We start from the raw sequence: 22101 nt of genomic DNA, 5'->3' as shown, positions 1-22101 counted from the left end.
AGGACTCTAATCTATTTCATTTTCCCCAATGTAGGGATCCAAAAGGGATAAACCACCACATCAGATAGCAAATGGATATTAGCTCATACAGATGTCAGAATGCATCATGGAGGTCTTTTTATCACCATTACATCTCTCATATGTTTTGAGGGTGCAAGCTATCACTATTTGAATATAAGATTCTTGTAATTGCATGTCTCTTTTTTTTTGGTTGAGGGGGTTTCCTGATGTCAGCATGTCCTACAGAAGTCACTCAGCACTAAAATTTACAATTATTATCACAGGCTCAGTTTCTCCCCTTACAATACTTCCCAAGTAACTTATATTGTTTTCTCTGTTACTCTTCTCGCTACGTTCATTTACCCTCCCTGCTACTCTGTCACTGGAAGAAGAAGGGCATTCAGACACAGGGAGATGGGGGAAGATATTGAGGAAGTAAGAGGAGAAAGACAGAAAGCTGTAGGCAATCACTGGTCACAGAGGAACAATGAAGACAGTGAGATACGAGGAGAAGTGGGGAGATAAATTAAATTTCCAACACATTAAGCATACTCCAATACCCAGAGGCTGCTGTACATGCAGAGTAAAGAGAGGTAGAGGGCAGTTGAAAGACCATTTGCCAAAGAGAAGTCCAGTTAGAAGGGGTCCCCTGGATGTTGCTAATGACAAGCAGACATCCAAAGAAAGGACCTAAGGAGCAAAAACTAGTGTGAAGGAAAATTAAAGTTGTGAAAAACATCAAATGGAATCATATGTCACATATCAATTTGAATATGTCTCAAATTAAAAGAAAATCTGTGCACGGATTTTTTACATTTTTTTATTGCTGACTTTTATTGCTGAGGAGTTGTTCAACTGGTTGTGAAGTCAATGCATCATTTGGTCACCTGCAGTAGAGGGTGCAACAAAAGTTTAGTTTTGCCTTCAGTTCTTTAACCTCAGTTGGGTTTCTCAATAACATGTTACATATGTTTAAAAATATTTTGAAAAAGTACATAATAGATACAGTAACAAAGAAGCTTCATCCCCTGGTGTCTCAAGAAGTAGGTGGGGAAAAGAAAAAAAAAAAGAAAGACAGTTGAGGAAACTATTGAGCATAATGGGATTACCGAAGGGCTACAGAATTCTTCACAAAAACAAGCATAACAGCGCTACATCAGCCACAAAATGTTCTGCTGATTTATTGCCCCAGGCGTACCCCCCACCTCTCATCACCACAAAAGAAGTATAAGGGCAGTAACAGAACAATCACTAACATTATAGGAAACCTTGCATGGCCTGAAAATGTCAGAACAGAGTTTATTACACATTTAAAGTCCATGCTCTTCAACACAATTTTAAAGAACCTGTGAATTAACGGAGTACAAATTAAGAAAAGCCACTGTGGGATTTAAAGAGTGGTTGCAGCAGCAATGTTAGGGTCAGCTCATGGGTACAGCGGACAACTGCAAGGTTGGACAAATTGCAATGTGCAAGTTTTAAGTCATATGAAAGACACAAAGGCATCCTGCAAGCCGCTGAGATAGAGCTGATGATACGCAGTACAGAGTAGAAGCGTGGGCGAGAGGGGGAGAAAGCGCAGGCACATAACAGAGAGCTGGATTATCACAGAGGAGAAGGAGTACTGTGCACAAGAAAATTCTGTCTGTCTGTGTGCTTTATGTATCTAGGCCGTCTGCTGTGTGTAATCTTTACAAAGCACTCAATCTCAGCATCACAGAAAACTACATATCTCAAGTACCAAATACTGGCACAATGAAAAATGAGCAGCCAAGTTTAATTGAAAATTTGGAACTGAAAATCTCCCCAATGCAGGAGTCAATACAAACATTCTATGCTTACATAATTAGGCATTATTGTCAGTAATACAGCCAAAAGCTGTATTAAAAAAATATGACACACAAAGAACAGGCGGATTACCATTTAAAATGTTGTTTAATCGACAGTCATCTATAAAAGCTATTTGTATATTTGTGGACCTCAGAAGAGGAACTAGTCAATATAATTGTCTCTGCATAGTGTCTGTACAGTTTGCAAGAGTCTAACTCAGAGAACACAACCATCAGTCAGAGTCTCTATTGACCCGAGTCATCCTGAGTCAATGGGATTGCAACTTTGCAGCTCACGGCAACATAACTTGCCTCGCCTGCTCTGTTATTCTTGTTAAGCACTTCAATCTTATTTTCATGAGCCAGTCTTTAGTCTTTCATGAACACTAGGCCTGGCTACCATATAATACATAGCCATATTGACCAATCATGGCTGTTAGAGAAGAAATATTCCTCACAGCTCTACAAAACAGAAACAAGTTAGGATATATGCAAAAATAAAGAAACATTTTCCCCTAATTTTGAAATCTTGCAGCACTGAAGGCAATAGAGTGTAAATATAAGCAATTACTAAAACACTGCTCAGTTTTCCTCGGTGGACAACAGCATGTTATCCAATGAAAAAGAAACTAAAAGGGGAAAGGGCTGGTTAAATGGAAATGCAATTATGTGTTTAATCAACAAATGAGACTTCAAATATATGAAAGGCCTCTTGAAAGAGGAGCAAACATGTAAGCATTCAGGACAATAGAAAAGATAAACCCCACATGGCCTTGAAAAACAGTTTGGTATTTCATGGCCCATGATAGACAAGACTCTGCTTTCATTATATCAGCAGTCCCCAACCATTTTGTATCAGGAACCAGTTTTAAATGTTTCCGCGGACCAGTTGGGGGCGCAGGGGTTAAAATAATACCTAGCCTTTTGTCAGTTCACAGTATTTAATCTGAATACAAAAATTATACTTTATATTAAGCAATTACAATAATCTTGCACTTTGATATCAATTCACCACAATGTAGAGTCAGCAGGAGCCCTGGGCTTGTTTCCCATGTTACTAGACAGTCCTATCTGGGGGCGGTGGGGGATAGTGACACTGCCGTTAAGTGCAGCAGTAAGGTAAGGGTGGAAATAGTTGTATTTCAAAATAAGATCCGGAAGGTCGAATGAAAAAACTATCATTTGTGCCTGGAAAGATTTTCTTTGCAGACCAGTACCGAATGATCCGTGGTACTGGTCCGAGGATCGGGGGTTGGGGGACCCCTACATTTTATCATGGAATCATTAATATAATAATTGTTTTTTAAGGTCTGCACATTTTACTGGAGCATAATAGAAGTCATGATATCTCTAGGCACAATGTCCAAATTCCAGTAGCAGCAGTTCAGTTCTTTGATGAAGAGAAAATATCGAACTACATACAATGGGGCAAAAAATTACTTAGCCAGCCACCAATTGTGCAACTTCTCCCACTTCAAAAGATGAGAGAGGTCTGTAACATTTATCACAGGTACACTTCAATGATGAGAGACAGGAAAAATCACATTGTCTGATTTTGAATGAGTTAATTGGTAAATTCCTCGGTAAAATAAGTATTTGGTCACCAACAAACAAGCAAGATTTCTGGCTCTCGCAGATCCGTAACTTCATCTTTGAGAAACTCCTCTGTCTTCCACACATTACCTATATTATTGCCAACTGTTTGAACTGGTTATCAGTATAAAAGACACCTGTCCACAACCTCAAACAGTCACAGTCCAAACTCCACTATGGCCAAGGCCAAAGTGCTGTCAAAGGACACTAGAAACAAAATTGTAGACCTGCACCAGGCTGGGAAGACTGAATCTGCAATAGGTAAGCAGCTTGATATGAAGAAATCAACTGTGGGAGCAATTATTAGAATGGAAGACATACAAGACCACTGATAATCTCCATCCATGCAAGATCTCAACCCTGGGGTCAAAATAATCACAAGAGCCGTGTACAAAAATCACAGAGCCACATAGGGGGGACCTGGTGAATGACCTGCATAGAGCTGGGACCCAAGCTGGGACCCAAGTAACAAAGCCTACAATCAGTAACACACTACGCCTCCAGGGACTCATATCCTGCAGTGCCAGACGTGTCCCCTTGCTTAAGCCAGCACATATTCAGGCTTGTCTGAAGTTTGCTAGAGAGCATTTGGATAAAGAGGATTGGAAGAATGTCCTATGGTGTGATGAAACCAAAATAGAACTTTTTGGTAAAAACTCAACTTGTTGTGTTTGGAGGAGAAAGAATGCTGAATTGCATACAAATAACACCATACCTCCTATAAAGCATAGGAGTGGAAACATCATGCTTAAGGGCAGTTTTTCTGCAAAAGGACCAGGACGACCGATCTGTGTAAAGGAAAGAATGAATGTGTCCATGTATTTTGAATGAAAACCTCCTTCCACCGTCAAGGACGTTGAAGATGGAACGTGGCTGGATCTTTCAGCATGACAATGATCCCAGACACACCGCTTGGGCAACGAAGGAGGGGCTTTGTAAGAAGCATTTCAAGGTCCAGGAGTGGCCTAGCCAGTCTCCAGATCTCAACCCCATAGAAAATCTTTGGAGGGAGTTGAAAATCCGTGTTGCCCAGCGACAGCCCCGAATCATCACTGGTCTAAAGGAGATCTGCATGGAGGAATTGGCCAAAATACCAGCAACAATGTGTGAAAACCTGTGAACACAAACAAACGTTTGAACTCTGTCATTTCCAACAAAGGGTATATAAAGTATTTTGATGAACTTTTGTTCTTGACCAAATACTTATTTTCCACCATAATTTGCAAAAAAATTCTCTAAAAATCAGAAAATATGATTTTCTGATTTTTTTTTTCTCATTTTGTCTCTCATAATTGAAGTGTACCTATGATGAAAATTACACGCCTCTCGTCTTTTTAAGTGGGAGAACTTGCACAATTGGGGACTGACTAAATACTTTTTTGCCCCACTGTACTACTATGGCGCAGGAGAGATGTGCTTAGGAACAATAATTTTCCAGGCATCATGGGATTTGGTTGTTTGGGGAAAAACCTCAGAAGACTCTCCAATGGGAGTTGAAACATTCTCAAGGGAAGAAAATCAGGTCCAGTTGCCATGAAAAGATTTTGACGAGGCTTTTCGATCAATATATACATTCTCTACTATGCTGTCTTCAGTATAAATGAATTCACACATGGCAATATATCACATGAAGAAATTTAATTACTGAGGAATTGAAATCAAAAAACTCTTAGATGTAAGGGAGAGAAAAGCCAAATGTGTTGAGCAAAAGGCCTAACAGAAGTTCTTAGGTACCTTTCTATTCTGGACATGGTTGAATAGAGAAATGTTTAATCCTGCTGGAAGTGATGAATAACATATTAAAAACAAAGCTGATGGCTGCAGAAAACTAAATGAAAACCCTCAGTTTTCTACTGGAAAGAGCAAAATATCTGAGCAAAAAGTTGCCCAGACAACAGCAGTAAACGAAGGTCTTTTTTTAAAGCTCTATGAACCTTTTCTTCCCTTCATATCAAAATCTGTCAGTCACATGGTTTGTAACCTTGATTTTTAGCAAGAAAAAACATCTTGTGTGTTTAAGGCAATTGTCCTTACAAAACAGCTCATCACATTAAAACCACTGCCTAAGGCTGAAAACCGAGAACATGTGTTGCTATTTCTTTGACAAAAAAATGTTAAAATTAAATAAATTGCCTTATCACCCTTCTCCTCCCCTCACCTCTCCATGCACCCTGTCTTTCTCTCCATGTCTGTGCCTTGCTTATACAGCTCATCTCCACTTTGGAATTTCTGCAGAGTTCTCCCCATGAGCTAGGTTGGGAAAGCCTCTAATAGCATGAATCACGAGCTCCACTACTTCTAAAGTGCTTAACTATCTTCCAAGGGAATCCAACATCCACACTCATATCAAATAAGCAGCAACATGGTGGAATGAATTGCATTTAACAGAACTGTTTCTGAAACCAGGATAAGTGTTCCTGCCCAGCATGATGGGCAGGAACAGGTGTCCCTTCAAGAGCAAGATGCAGGATCACAAACAATGGCAATGCATGCTTTATATAACCTGTGTAGCTGTCAGGAGTTCTGCTGTGGATAAGATGGCGTACTGAGGCTAAATTTACCCTTACATGTTTGGTGCTCAGAACAACATATGAACATCATCAGCGACAAATATTTACAGTGACCTAAATTTGAGTCATTTCCTTGGCAAAATACGGATGTATTTATTGACTCAGACATCTGCAGACAAAATGTGTTTTCATTTAACTTTTGAGACTCCTTATTCTATCTAGTCAACTATATATGAAATTTAAATTCTCCTTCCCATACTAGTTTCAAATTGTGTCTCACACAAATGCTCTCTGATCACAAAGCAAAATCCCAATGAACACAGTCTCCATGGAAATACATTCTCCAACTAAGTCTCCTCTCCTCAACCCTATTTATAGAACAGTAGGTAGTTGGAAAAGGATGAGTAACAGTATTGTGAGAATGAAAATGTCTAGTATCTCAACCTTTCTAGCGGCCTGTCTTTTACCACCAAGCTCCATCTCAAATCAAAGGCTTTGAACAAATGTTCCAACAACAGCTACCTAACAATTGCCTCTTTAATAAAAGAGGGCAGGGTCATGACTAACCAACATACATATATATATATATATATATGAATGATCAGAACTCACTGTCCAATGCTTTTTGATGGCTGCGAATAGATGAAAAATGAGTAAATCAATGACAGTTAAAGAAAATACTTTCATGAAAAGGATCCAAGAACTAAATGAAAAAGCAATAAATAAACCTATTGTCCCGTTTACATGTCTTGAAACCAATAAAGGGCCAGAGCTTTTTATCAACAGCACATTTTCAAGATTCAAGATTCAAAGCGTTTATTATCAAATGTACAAGGTAGAAACAAGTTTCCCTCTACAGTGAAATTCACACTTTGCTGTCCGCAGTGCATTGGGATATGTGCTGGTAGAAGAGTGTAAACATTGTCATAATGTTTGTGTAGCATTGTTATAAATATAATCATATATATATATAAATGTGAACATTGCAATAGAACAGTGAGTAGAATACAGTGCAGCCTCAGCCTCAGCCTATTAAATAAATATTCCTAAATTGGTGCTTTTAACAAACTAAGACTGCTGCCTGAGCTCAAAGTAAATAAAACATCACAATTTTGCTGATCCTACTAATCAGTATTAGCTGTTGTGACAATTATACATATTCACTAGTATTAATATACCATAATACTGAGCTCCTAATTACAGGGGGTCCTTACTCACTGACAAAGAAAAATAATTATGGTTTTAAAACTTTCAGTGAAAACCATAGTGAATCTCCATTATCACAGAAATGGGATTATAAACTAGCCCTTCATGAATTGATCATCTGATATATGAAATTCAAAATCTTTTGCTTCCGACCCTCACCCCAAGACCTCATCAACAGTGAATCACAGTGGCAACACAATTTACATAAGCAATTCCTTGCTGCCCTGCTTCACGGAGGTACCTTTGAGGAGAAGAAAGTGTGTCCATCACACATGATTGTTTTTTTAACAGCCACCTGAGTGGTCTATGGCGTAGTCAAGTGTTTCAGGGCAAGATATATAATAATCTGCTAAGCAAAAAATCTGCCCGTGCAATATGGGGATGGGAGGTATGATGGTAAAGTAGTGTTGACCCCATACCTCCAGGTCAGTTCTGTTGGATTGAGATAATAAAAAAGCAGGAAAAGCAGGGTCAGTCTGTTCATTTTAGGAAATGATTTCATGCAAACTCGAAGATGTTATCTATTTTGATATTCTGATAGAAAATATAATATTGATATTTTGCATTACCCTAGTTGTGCTTGAGATTTGCCACGTGGTAATGATATGAAGTAAAACCTGTGACACCTACCGACACCTTGATGATGAGATGAGATGACAGATGAGATGTACTTTAATGATCTCATGCTTGGGAAATTGTTTTGCAGCAGCAGCAAGACATACAAAGACAAACAAGCTAAAAATACACATATAATTAAATAGACTCTAAAGTGTAAAAGTAGTACAATCTAAAAAGAATTATGATAATAATATAAATGATATTTTTTTTTAATGAAAAGACATTGAAGGTAAAGCTAGACTGTGAAAACAGGTCTATGAATAGTAACAGAAATACAGCTGTACCTGCTAAACACGATCAAAATCAAGAAACAAAAAAGGGGAAAACTACTGTGCACTGTTAAAATGACAGGGGGACCTGAATGCAGATTCAGAGTTCTTAGGTAGAAATAAAGAGCCTTTGACACACAGTATCACCCTAATGCACATTTGACCATCCCCCTCTTCTCATATCAACTTCAAAGAAACCAGCTCATCATCCAGGAACAGTCAAGCTGTTCCCATGTTTCACCAGTCATTGATCCGCTTGTGCTAATATATAGTAAATTAAAAGAGGCAAGGCAAAAGATCAGATCCATAATTCATTTAAAAGAAGCATTTGCGTAGTCCAAGAAGGGGTTCAACTAGTATGCAACAAATTACACATATTGAAAAACATTATCTTCATTACAATTGAACTCATAATGGCCTCTTGTGGTGTTTTCACTGGTCCAGCCAATCGTTGAACACCATATAATTGGATGTACAGGTGTGCATCTTTGTTTTCTCCATGGTGAATTCCCTGTGTGTGTGTAACATGGTACTACTATTGTCTGGGTAATTACAGTGCAAACAAACTGGGCGCCGGGCTGAACTGAGTCGTCCTTTCTGGGGCTCATTGACTCTCTGGATGTGCTCGGAGGCTGATCAATCTCAGTTAGGGCTCTGTTCTTGACTTTGGCATGTGTAATGAGGTTGTCACAAGCACCTTTCAAAGTGGAGGGTTCATTTCAGACAAAGGCCCCCAGCTGGTTTTGGAAAATAGAAGATTGGCAAATCAAACAGAAAAATATAGGATAGAAGTTTTAGTGCTCTGGAAAAAGTGAGAGTCAATCATAGGAGGAATCGGGGTAGCAGCAATATATACGAAATTATCTGGTATGCTGCGAAAGGTGCTAGTAAAATGGCATATTGTGTTAGTCTTTCAGGAGCTTCTCAGCTCATTCTAATGAATTTCTTTCAACAAAGCAGGCGCTTCATATGCTATTGAGTTACAGAGGTGACCATCGAGAGGATGTAATAGTGACAGGAAGCGAATTTCTCAATAAAACACCACAGTATTTTTTGTTGACTTCACATGGGCGCACAAATCCTCCTCTCTGTTTCACACATTCACTGCACAACCTAAATATATTTTCAGTCAGTCCATCTGTCTGTAGACATGAAAATAGGAAATAGCTACTTTTAGATCTTTCAGTGACATATATTTATGGCCGTTTCAGGCTATTCATTCGACTACTGGCTTTCCATAGTAAATGAAGTGATTCTTGTAAAACCCCTATTTGTTGGTAAAATAAAAAAAATGTAAATAAGGATTTGACACATGAAAACACCTGACTTTCTCTAGTCAAGCAAAACAACAAACATTTGTAACAAATATGTTGAGTGAGTTTCCCACCTTAGATAAATTTGAATAAAACATTCTGGCAGTTTTGGAAATTATGTGATCTGCTTTTGTCGTGTTTGTGAGACCTTAAGGTATGGGGAAGCACTAATTCCATTAGAGTACAGAACAAATTTCCACTAAAGTACTATTTAATGAGATACATGCCAAGTGTTCTCGTTTAAGCAAGCTCTATTGTGGCATCTGTAGCTAATGTATGTTAACCACCCAGGCCAAATATGACCCAATGCTAAAAACAAATGACAAACAAACAGCCTGCTTGGCACCCTGTCGCGCAACACCGCCATGGAGAGATAAATTCTCAAACAAACTCCAACAAGCCACAATGCCTTCAATGACCACCCACACCCTTATTTTGATAGTAACAATACACCATGTATTTTCCACCAGGCAGATAAGCTCTGAAACATGAGCAGATCTGCTACCAGAACATGAGCCCGATCTATCCTCTCTTCCTGATAGTCTTTCTGGCTTTATGGCAGGAGACACTGGCCCATATTCTCAAATGACCAGGACAATAATACGTGTTAGTCCCCTTACCACTTATGAGATAATAGTGTTGTTTTTACATTTAATATGCCTTTCCAGAATAGTCTAAGGAAAGCACTGAATTTTACTACACCTGAACCAGCTCATAATTGAAGACAAAAGTGTCCTTGAAATCCCCAAAATGCATTACTTAGACCCTTGACAATTGTGTGTGACTTGTATACATGAATGCTAGGGCTGTGCTGTGTAATAGTGTTCAGAGTAAAGAGTTTCAAATTCTCCACATTTACTTTTGATATTACCAACATCTTGCTACTCATTTTTGTAAAAAGCGCTTTGACAAACTTAACATTTGTTTATATTTGGTGAAAAATAAGATTGTAAGATTGTTGTTGAATTTTTTTGGGCAATGACAGCATATTTGAAGAAATCACAATACATATACTCTAGCTTTTACATTTCTGTGTAATTCAGTTCAATTTAGGAAGCTGGAGTAAATATGATAGGTGCCCATTTCACACTGAAAATCGTTGTATAAATTCAAAAATACATGGTAAAATATATCTTTGACAAATCATTGAAAATTGGGAGAAACAAAAAAAAAATGTCTTGTTCTGTCATTCAAATTGTGAAATGACTGCAATGATTTTGAGGTCATTGCTTCAATCATGTGTTACAAATTTTTAAACAATTACATTTCTAAACCACATGAGTATCTGCCTAGAGCTGGGGGCACCCTATTTGTCATTGTCATTTTTACCATTACCGCAAAATATACTATGAAAAAGGTCGGACAAGATTCTGAATTCTGAAATTAGGATTCTGAATACCTTTTAAAGCTTTCATACATGTAAATGTACAAAATTATTGCCTAAGCATTCATCAAGAATCTCAGATTCACCTGCCTCATAAGAATGATGGAATTTTTTCTTCTTTTTTTCCAAGCAGACAATGACCTATTTTTTCATAGCTTTATGAGGATTTTACTTTGTGTCCATATTAACAACTGTCTTCCCAGGCTAGATTGTCATTCCATTGCAAAGCAAATGGAGGCCACAAATGCAGTTCTGCTGGCAGCGAGCTTAGAACACTGGGATGAGTAAGCCCACTTTGTTGTTGTGAATGAGAAGAGCTCGAGGCGAAGGGAAATTTTCATAGAAACCCAATATGCCTCCAAACAAGTATTAAAGGCATTACTCCGTTATTAAAACAACATTCATAGACATGTTATAATATCCAATTAAGAACTACTTTACCAGCAGTGAAGCTAGATTCTGCACTGTTATCAGTAAGCTGGTGATGCCTTCTCTTCCTCCTTCTGCCCTGATATAATTATTTCTTCTTTATATCAACAGATTGCAGTATATTGTTTTCAATTACATTGAGCAGCACAATGTAGATAAGTGAGAATTTAATGTTCATGGAATGCAGCTCCATTATCCATTATGGGGATGATATCAAATGCTCTACACACAATCTCAGCTGGTTTTACTTTCATTCGAGACAAAGCATTTCTAAACTTGACTCAATACACCTATATTTCAGTATCTGTAACTCAAAAGATGATTGAATGGAAGACATGCATACAAATAGAAAGGGCTTATCTGAAAATAAAACAATGGAAATACTTCTATTGGCAAAACAAAAACTTACTGGCATTTATCACAGGTAGCATTTCTCCGACTCTGTTGTTTGCATTCATTGACAGTGGTCAATTTAAACAAAGCAATCGCCCAAGTACAAACAATCAATAATTCCTGAAGGAGAGGCTTATTCCTGCCTCACTAAGCACATTTGACAATCTTGATATTTCTGCTGAGCAGATATACATCAATATAAGCTTTTTGGGAAGAAAACATGTCAGGACACATTGGCATCAGATTTAAATGTATGTCTTCCATTTCTTGATAAAATGGATGACTTCTACAGTAAGTATCCTTAGAAGAACCAAAGGAACAGTGTGCACCAGAGGGTGCTCAGGGTGGTTTAAAAAGGGTATGGGAAAGAAATCTGTTTTCAAACTGGCTTGATAATAGAGAACCACTAACCGTTCATTTACTCATCTTTCATCAGACAAGCAGTCTCTGCAGCAAAAAAGCATTAATATTGAAGATACTCAGGTTAAGATAAAAGCATACTGTATCATTTCCAACAATAGGTAAATCTATTTTTATGGGCTGCAGATCTGACTTAATTTTTGTTGCTGTGTTGTACTTATGTAATTTGCTGTCTAATAATGCACCCTGTTATTTTCAGCTTACCAAAAAATGATTCATCAATCACTGAAACATACTTTAAGTCAACAGAGGAGCACATGAGCACAAAGTGCGTACACCTTCTAATCCAAAATCTCAGTGGAGATGATTTTCACAGACAGAACTGCGACACCTTTGTTACTGTGATGAAATCAAAATCACCTGCACAAGGAAGATATATTTTTACCATTTGGCCCTTGTGATGCCGGCAGAAATAAACAGGTCACAACTAGGGATGAGCAGTATGTCTATATATATAGAAAACTGTCTTCTTTGATAGTACAGATGATTGTATCATATCTAAGCATGTGAAAAAAAATTACTATTGATATAAATTAAAAACCAGAAAATAGGCTGTGTGTTTTCAAAAGCAGGCCATTACATTTTCTGTTGCATGTGTGTGTACGGTCTGTATAAAAAAATATTAAGAAATGCATATCTGTATAAAACAACTAGATGAGCAGGACAGTATCTGTATAATAAGCAGTACCTAAAGTACCTAAAAAGCAGCAATGAACTGCATGTAAAATAGCAATTACTTGCACATAAATAATCAAGGGAGGTCTGTAAGGTTAGCAAAAAAATGGCAAAAACAGAGCACGTATTACCTCGAAATAAGCAAAGCAAACTTGAAAAATTTGTATGAAATTACATAAAATCACAGAACATTCTACATAAATTTAGATATGGTATGTTATATGTCATAAGCTAGGTAAATAGCACAAAATATCTGACATGTGGCGATATAGCAAATCCAACTGTGATTTTTTTTTTCCCCTCCTCTTATCCTCCAACCTTATTGTAAACTCAGGGTCTCGCAAAAATGGGCAACAGAACACCATCATCTTGAGACACGACCGTGTTGCATCTTTTAAATGTATTTTGTCATGTTGGCATCCATACAGATGACCTTCAAGTTGGAGTAGCAATCTCACCTCTCTTGTTGGTAGAGGACATTGCAAGCCCAATATCCCAGATATGCAAGAGGGTAACCAAGCACTGCCACCATTCATCACATTACACACCCTGGCCTGGCTTAATGTCTTTTTCAGACATGACTGGAGAAACACAGCTCCACGCAGAAACGCGGGAAGTAGCTAATTAGTCCATGCCAACAGCTGAGAATTACCAGTCATTTACCACTTCAAGGGTGAAATCCCTTCCACAGGACTAATGAGGATGCGTGTCAACAAAATAGTCTCATCCATGATGGCACTACACTGTCTTGATAATGAGTGCCAGATGCCAAATGCATGGAGCCCACACAGTCAGTGCAACTTTTCAGTTAAAAAAAAAGGACACTCAATTGTATGGTAGACAAAGAGGGGATGCAATAGTCACTTTTGATGACTACAGAACATTTTCCCCATTACATGACACAGATAACACTGAACCTACTTAATTTCCAAGACAGTTATTCCAACTGCAGGGCAAACAGCTGGTGAGTGTGTGAAAAGGTATCGTGCTAAGGAGGTGCTCAAACGTGATGGGTTTGCAGAGAAGGGAGTTAAAAGGCAAGGCATGGTGCTCTCATTTATATAGCACCTTTGATAAATTTGAGCAATTCCAAGTGCTTTATAGTAGTAAAGACAGTACTGTTAAATATCTAGCATAATAAGGAAAAATTTGAAGTTGGGAGGCATAAATACAAAAAATGTCTGACCTCGAAGGCAAAAACCACAATTGCATCTGAAGGGGCTGGCATGTTCATATTGGAGGGGTGGGGGGGGTGGGGGTATTCTGATGCTTAAGAGCTTTTCAGCTTTCACTGCTCTCCACATCCCAGTTAGAACTTATGAATGAGTAGCATTTTAAGATATGCTCTGAGAATTATGGAGATAATGTTGCCATAGTCTAGTATACTCAGAACATATGAATTCTGTCAATTTTACAAGTACTACTTTGTCATAAGAGCTTAACTTCTACAAACAGTATTCAGATTTGTGAGAGGTCTATTTTTTGACTATATCTGTGAACAAACATTTGTGACCTGGAATTTGCTTAGTTGGTCATCAAAGTAGGCGATACACTTAAAAGAGACTATTTTAGATTGGTCCCTATTTAATTGCAGAAAGATGGTATCCTTGTATCCATGATTAATGCTGTTTTATTGATTCAATTAGACAGTCTGTGGATTATTGTGTAATTATAGTAGGAAACAATGTCACATAGCAGAGTTTCAGCATGTTACTGCCAGCAAACTATTTTTCTTCTCAGCTCTGACTTCATCAGTATGTGTGATTCTGGGTTGTTCTGTAATTATTTTGTTCTAAAATAGTATCAGTTAAAGAATATAACATCTAATCTCTGCATCATACAGACACATCAACATAATTGCAGTGGTAAAAGTCAGGAAGATGACAAACACCAATGGAAAGAAATGTTGAAAGATGGGTTCTGCTGAAAAAATATGGCACTCTTAACTGGAGTGATGAATGCTCCTTCCGTTGGACAGGAATCTTACAAAAGCATAGGTAACAGGAAAACCACTCTGTATCTTGAACCTGAGTTGACAGAAACTCTTAAAAGTGAAGACATTTGAGCATTAAACCTTTTTTAGATGCTTGATGCTGTGACAAAAACAATGTTAAACCCATACTCTGTCAAGAAATTTCCGCAAAGGCACTGCAACCAAAAATTTGGTTAGATTCCAGACAAGTTTTTTCCTTTATTCTTTAATACTTAAAAGGGAAGATGAGAGAACTACAAGATGTGAACCTATAATCTGCCAATCACTGTGTTCCTCAGTGCACATGGACTATGTTATGTACCTTCCTCAAAATGATCACATATAACTACAGCAGGATATTTCATTACTCAAAGCTTGTTTAAATGAGCACAAAAAAGGTGAATGATTTCTGGGGCTTCTCATGGGTACTTTGGAGGATTTTTTTATAATTCTGAATACTTTATCCCTTGTGGGGAACATTTAACCCATCATGGATGAACCATGAGCAGTGGAAAGCCACTTGGCAACACCCAGGGAACAGTTAGGGATTCAGTGTCTTGCTCAATAACAAAGGAGCTCGGGAACTGCACCAGGAATTTCCATTTCTGTTCTTGAAGATTATCTTTATTTAAATTAAAAGACTGCTTGTTGAGTTGGGAAAATCTGTCAAACTTGAACAATGAGAAAAAAAAATCAATAAAATCAATATGGTGAGAAATCGCTTACATTGATATATTAAAGGGACGGGAAAATAAATGTAGCATTGTATTGCTGTATTTATGGTGCCGTCTTCCATCAATAACATCTAGCTTGATGCATTTTGGGTGTTTTTGCATTTCAGACATGAAAAATTCAAAGACAAAGCTATATAGAAACTACCCAAAGCATCAAATTTGGCATTATGAGTTCTATCTAAAAAAATAATGATAAAGCACAGCATTTCTGAAAGCATATACCCAAAAAGACATCCAATATATCTGCAACGGACACATTTTTAGGTAAATATCATTTGAAAGTATTGGCAAATCACCATCATACTCAGGCCCCTATGTTTACTATCATGTCTACCTTTCACACTATGAGGGCTAGAGATTCACACACATAAAAGCAGATAGGGTTATGAAATAAGGGATAGTCCAGACTACTAAACAAGAAAATCTCACAAACAGGGTCATCGCTTCAGTGAAATTCTAGATTTGACTGGCCCCCTAAAGGCTAATCAATTAAAGAAAATGCTGTCTACTTGTAGCTACAAACTAGGCTAACTGAGATAGGTACCCACTGAGGAAGAGTGGAGAGACAAGTCTGCCTGGTAATACTGGATTCATCTTTCTCTGCTCACTGCTCTGGGGTCTTACTATCTCAAATAGATGAGATGTGGGCAGTCAGAAGTGGTTTGATCAAGTTATTTATGAATGAAAATCACTGAAAGCACCAGGTCATCATACAGCCTCTATCTATCCATATCAAAATTTACCAACAATCATCATTTATATAGTATAACACTGCTGGATTGATTTCAACATTATGCCAAAGGTTTAGAGTGTTTCTGCATTGTAAATTCTAACATGTTTCTAACATGTAACTAGGTCTTCCTGTCTCTTTCCAGTATCAAGTATAAAGTATTTAAAGAGCAGACCATTTAATATTTTCTAAATTAATTATTATGTACCTCATACAGTCCAGTATGATTTGTTCGGTAACAGCAGCACAGAACAGATTTAAATTTCAAATCAATTTAAATTCTGTATCCTCCGATTAAATAGAGCTGTACTGAAAGGGTAAAGATGCCATGCCGCAACCATGGCCAGGTAATATCTGTCATGGGAAAATTATTAAATAGCTGGAAAACTGCATGAAATACAAACAATCACTGAGCGACTGATTGAGAGACATTGATTTGCACACCTCATTTCCCCAACAGGGATGCAGTGACTTCGTTGGGACAACCTGGATCAATGTTTGCACCCTATGAAGATAATCACAGCATTCCAGTAACTACACCAGTTTAACATGGATGTGCCAGAAAAGTGGAACAGAAATGACATCTCTAAGCATCTCACCATTGTGTTAATATTTAAGGTTTAAAGAAAAACATGATAGTGCAGTGAAAGGTGTTTGCCAGTGTCTTTTAACAAAGACATTACAAAAGCCTGCAAAGAAGGATTAATAGCCATAATTGTTTGACAATTACTGGACAAAAATCCATATAGTCCGCAGACAGCATTTGGGGTTAGAACATTAGTCCCTGTACAATTTTTGTACAGAAAACGGTCAATCACCAAACTGATCTGAAGAATTCGGTAAATTTCTCTACACCACAAAACTGACAGCATATGTAACATCCAATTCATCATGTCAAGTCATGTCAAAAAAACATGGATTCAATACAATATGTCCATCTTACCTATATGTGTAAATGTGAGCATCCGTTAAGTTGGAAAGCAGCTTTACCACAGATCACCAGATGAGACGGGTATATCAATTTACTCAGCCATGTCAAGTAGACATCACCCACCAGCTGACAGTCAGTCTCATATCACACTAATCCGGATTACTTAAGCACTGAGCTTGTGAAGGTAGTGGCCATAAATTTGTTTATTCCTACACTGATTGGATTATGAGACACTGTCGCCTCGACCCTCTTGCCCCCACTACTGCTGCCCCCAAAGGCTCAGATTTAATGCACATGCAGCCTTAAATGGAAATGTAGCATATTGCATATTGTAATTTTCCTGTAATAATCTTGATGACCAATACACAGAATAATGTCACAACATTTCATTTGTTCTTTATTTATTTTACTGAGAGAATGGCATTTTACAAGGAGGCTGGCTCTCCCATGACACAGTTGAGGGGAATTCAACCTTCTAGAGCCCAGGGTCTGCTTTGCATCCTTACTTGCATCATGAATGGACGGCAGCTATACAGGCATTAATCAAAGAAGGCAGTTCACTGCAGGACACTGGGCTCGCAACGGGGTATTAAGGTCTTTGGAGAAATGCACTCCCCTTACAAATACATTATATGCATATTAGCAACTATTAAGATCTAAACCATAGAACCTTTATCCTGTATGTATAAGTCCTTTGACAGAAAGTACCTGGGCTGCAAGTGATGGAGTCACAAGGTCTTTGCATAGGCCGCAACTTACACTACAAAATAATAGGCATTCTTACTTTTGAGAAGACAAAACTGTCAGTCTGTTGTAATAGTTTACAGTGGGTAACAACTCTTAGGGGCTGCCAAGTAAGTTTATTGAGCCTGACCGCAACATAACCTCCAGGCCAGTCATTTCAAAGAGAGACATATTCACACAGGTCCTGTGGCGAGTGTACGCTTTCTCTACTGTATCAGGGATTGGTGAGAAATGATAAACATGAGAAAGAAAAAAGAAAATCCCAAGGTTAACAGACAGTGATAGAGAAGGGTGAAAAGGAGAAAAAAAAATATTCCCCACACCAGCAAAGGGCGTTTTTTCCTGAGCTGCACTTCCGCATTCCTTTGTATTCAAGTCCATCCTGAGCTTCACCTCTCAACAGTCTCCTGCTGCTGAAAAGGCTCGGGGCTTGGGCACGGGGAGCGGGTCACAGAGGAAAGGGACAAGATGTGCAACTATTGCAATGCAGTGACAATTTGTAAAGGCATTTACCTTCCTGTATTGTGAGTGACGTTTTATGCTTTCAGCTATTGCTACAACGGCCATGTAAAACGACCTGCATAATAAGCCTGCAGGAAAACCCAGCCCCCCCCCGCTGAATGGGGAAACACCCGCGGGGAGGGGAGAAACAACCAGGCAGGCTGGAGAGTGTGACATCATCCCACTGTGGACTTCCATGTTTCTGTGAAGTCTGGTGAGTGTGTGTGTATTTGTGTGTGTGAGTGTGTGTGTGTTCCCCCTTAACACACACGCGAGCACAACTAAAGCCATGCACTCTAGCTCTGGGCAGATACATTATTCTGAGTTTCTGCTGCACCACCATCCCCTCTCAGACGCTGCGGTTCACACCGCATACTGTAGCCAGGAGACGTAGGGAAGCGTTGATCTTCCCCAGACCCGAGGCTCAAAATCTGCTCACACAAAACATCCTTAATGCAGCAAAGCAAGGAGACGGCACGCATGTCCACCGACGGTGAAAACCGATCCTAACGTCTATACTGCAGAAATGATCCCGACACCTTGATCGTGCTTGGATTGAAACACAGACAACATAGGTGGTGTTGGTATGGGATATAAATATGGTAGTAAAGTTAAAGGACGGACAGGACGCATATGAGCCGTTGTGTGAAAGCGAAGTGGGGTCCAACTGCCAGTTACAGTCAACGGCGGGGCAACGGCAGTGGGGTGTCGATTGGCTTCAGAAAAAATAAAAACTGCAATGAATCTGTCAAAGCTCCGAGTCCCGCGGTGGTAAAAAATAACTAATCGGACACCCGAATTCGGGATACATATCATGACTCATCCTGTGCCTCACCTTGACGTAAAAACCCCAAATCAAGAAAAGACATGTACGGAAAATCTTGAGGCTAGTTAGCATTACTTCCTTAGCCACATCTGCCGCTTCTCCGGGGTCCAGTCTGCCCGGTCCTACGCCTCTCACTGTGCGCGCACACACACACACACACACACACACGTCCCAGGACTTACCGATCTCATGTGCTGACGGTGTCGCTGGGAAGAGACAACTAAAGCGGGGAGGCTGCCGGCCACCGCTCCGCTGCTCCGGGACAACAGGAGTACCGTTCTGCACACTTTCGCAGCCATCTCTGTAGTGAAACCTCACCGGGAAGGAGACTGCTGCGGGCGGACCGAGACGCACCGAAGGGAAGAGGGAGGGTGGGTGGTGGGCGGGTTTGCGGGGCTGGACTACAGTTTCATACACATGCCCAGTCCGGTACCACTACACTAACATAAGCCCCTCGTAGTTCTGGCTGATCCGCCTCAAAAGTACATAATTAATCGGAAATGCGTATCTCTCTTACTTTATTTGTTAAGAGTGCGATACCTTATTACAAATATTGGCCTCTAAGTTTATTGTTAAACATACTGTACCCCAAAGTACCCCGATTCCAATAATCTACACAAAGCCAAAGCGAGTATCCTAGCTCCTGTTTGATCACTATCAAACATACCAGAATGTTCTTTAAACATTTCTACTAATCATAAGACTATATATACGAATGAGATAGATACAAATCATATCTCTTTACATCTAATTTAGTGAGATGTCAGAGGGGAGAGAGATGGGGAGCTTTATAGGAGCTAAAGAATGAGAACAAACCTGCTTTTATTTACGTTCTTGTAGCACACGTTTGACATTCTTACCAACAGTTTGATGCATCATGTGACGTCACAGAGGTTTATGAGACATTACAGGTTCCCCAGCTCTTAAGCCCCCTTATTTAGAAATTGAAGATGTCAACCACCATCAAAATAATCAGATAAGAAAACATCCCTGCTCCCCACCTGTGTGGTTCCGTTGTCCCCCCACCCCCTAAGCTTTCAACCCCTTTTCATGAACCTCGAACTCCAACAGGCTTCCCCCTTCACATGCTGCTGACACATTGGGCATTGATGAAGAAGACCTTGTGATATAAGCTTTATAAACTAAAAAAAAATAAAATTTGATATTATTTATAATATATACTATAATATATATATATTATATATATTATATTATATATATATATATAATATTTCTATGTATGAGTTCCCCGTCCACCCCCACAAATGTCATGTTTATTGGATTACCAATTGCAGTTTGGCATACCTTTGTTCAGAACTAGGAAAGAGCTACTGAAATTAAATGACTTTCAGGTGTCTGGCAGGATGGGACTGTGGAGGTGATGGTGCATTTTGATGGGGCCATAATCAGATCAAAAATAGACTATGGAAGTATAGTGTACGGGTCAGCTAAATCTGTGCTGGCAGACTTGGGTGTTGTTCATGCTCTGGTTTGAAGAGTGAGCTTAGAAGCAGAGAGACAAACCCAAGTATGTGAGCTTCACGTCGAGTCTGTTAAAATGCAATTGAGACTGCAATAAGCATTTGCTTGTCAGTCTAACTGCATCAGCTTAACAGGACAAAGTGTTAACTATCCAACGAAGGGGTAAAAAAGTTCCAGCTATAAAGTAAAACGTATGTGGCCTTATAGTCTTTCATTGAAAAAAAACAAAAAAATGTATTCTATATCATGGGAGATGATGGCAGACGTCCAAGAACCATAGCACCAAGTTTTGTAGCCCTGTCAAATATTTGCATGACTTTCAGGCAACCTTATCACCAGGTCCAAAATACAAAAGCCATATAATGAAATCTAACAAAATTGACCTTGACAGACCTTTAACAACATCAGATGGTGCTTGTGCTCAGGACCCCCTATCTTGTAACAGGATTGAAGGCAGTTAACTATGAAGAGATTCATTTTCTCCAGGATCAGAAAATGCAGGTAATGGGCGTGATAATGGGTTCATATGGTCAAAGAGTGTCAAGGAGGCTCGCCCTGGGGCAATCTGACCTGCTCTGCTCAATCTTTGACAGAGTTTGCAGCACACCCATAAGCCACACCTGTGCTGTTAAAAGGTGAAAATAGAGGTTCATAAGTTTCCCAACCAAGCATGCTTCATAAGTTTTACTAAGAAAAAATGTAACATGCATTTTAAAAAAATGTAAAAATGTAAAGAAAAAAGATTGGTCAAAGGACAAAGGACAATAAATCAAGTTTTAGTTGTGAATTGTTGACAGTATTTGTGTGATGTTTATTGATGAAATACAGTAGAATGGCTATATCATTGCTCAGTTCCATTAGAACTTCTTCAGGCAGCACAGTATTAGGCCAGATGGGCAATGCAATTTAAATGCAAATTCTTATTTGTGAACAAGTACCTTCTCAAGGTATTTAAGCAGCATCGATTCAGAAAGTGGATACTTGTGCAAGAGAGCACTGTCTCACATAAACCTCTCCTGTGTTGGTCCAACTGTGCCTGCCAGTTTTCATTTTTACATGCAATGTCAGCACTCTGTATGAGAGGCTGCAGTAAAGTTAAAAATACATCGTAGGTATTCCATTTCATATCATCGTCAAAGGAAAAGATAGCGATGTTCATATTTTATCATTTGGAGTATTTCAAACCTAATACTTTCATACTACCTCTTCAAACATACAATTTGAAAAAGGGAAAGGAAAAAGCAAAAACAAAAATATGATGTACTTTTCCGATTTTGTTTTCAAATATGTGGTATATTTTTCTAAGAGTCTTAACCATTAGCATTAATCTTGTAATTACTCTTTAAGAGATACTGAATGCCAATGGAACTGTACCTCAAGGTCCAGAGTGAATATTCTTTAGCAGGGTTCAAAAGAGTTTTTCCCCTGTTGTTTACGTTAGTGTGTGCATGTGTGCATGCATGTATGCTTCTTTTCATATGAAAATTTTCTCAACGTTTTAAAGACTTCCAACCTCTATTCCATTAAAAAAAGGTTTGACCA

At 38.7% G+C, this 22101-nt stretch overlaps 1 protein-coding gene across 1 annotated transcript in view; it reads right to left on the bottom strand.

Moving 5' to 3' along the window:
• Positions 1–19420, bottom strand: part of mcu (mitochondrial calcium uniporter) — a 59303-nt gene extending 39883 nt beyond the window's left edge. Inside the window, exon 1 of the mRNA XM_086167465.1 lies at positions 19260–19420. Coding sequence (XP_086023591.1) covers positions 19260–19376 — 117 coding nt within the window. The 5' untranslated portion in view covers positions 19377–19420. The remainder of the gene's footprint in view (positions 1–19259) is intronic.
• Between the last annotated feature and the right edge of the window lie 2681 nt (positions 19421–22101).

Source organism: Fistularia commersonii, chromosome 2, assembly GCF_037954325.1.
Source record: "Fistularia commersonii isolate RoL2024-O1a breed Wild chromosome 2, RoL_Fcom_v1.0, whole genome shotgun sequence".
NCBI classification, from domain to species: domain Eukaryota; kingdom Metazoa; phylum Chordata; class Actinopteri; order Syngnathiformes; family Fistulariidae; genus Fistularia; species Fistularia commersonii.
This window is presented reverse-complemented; position numbering and strand designations above follow the sequence as displayed.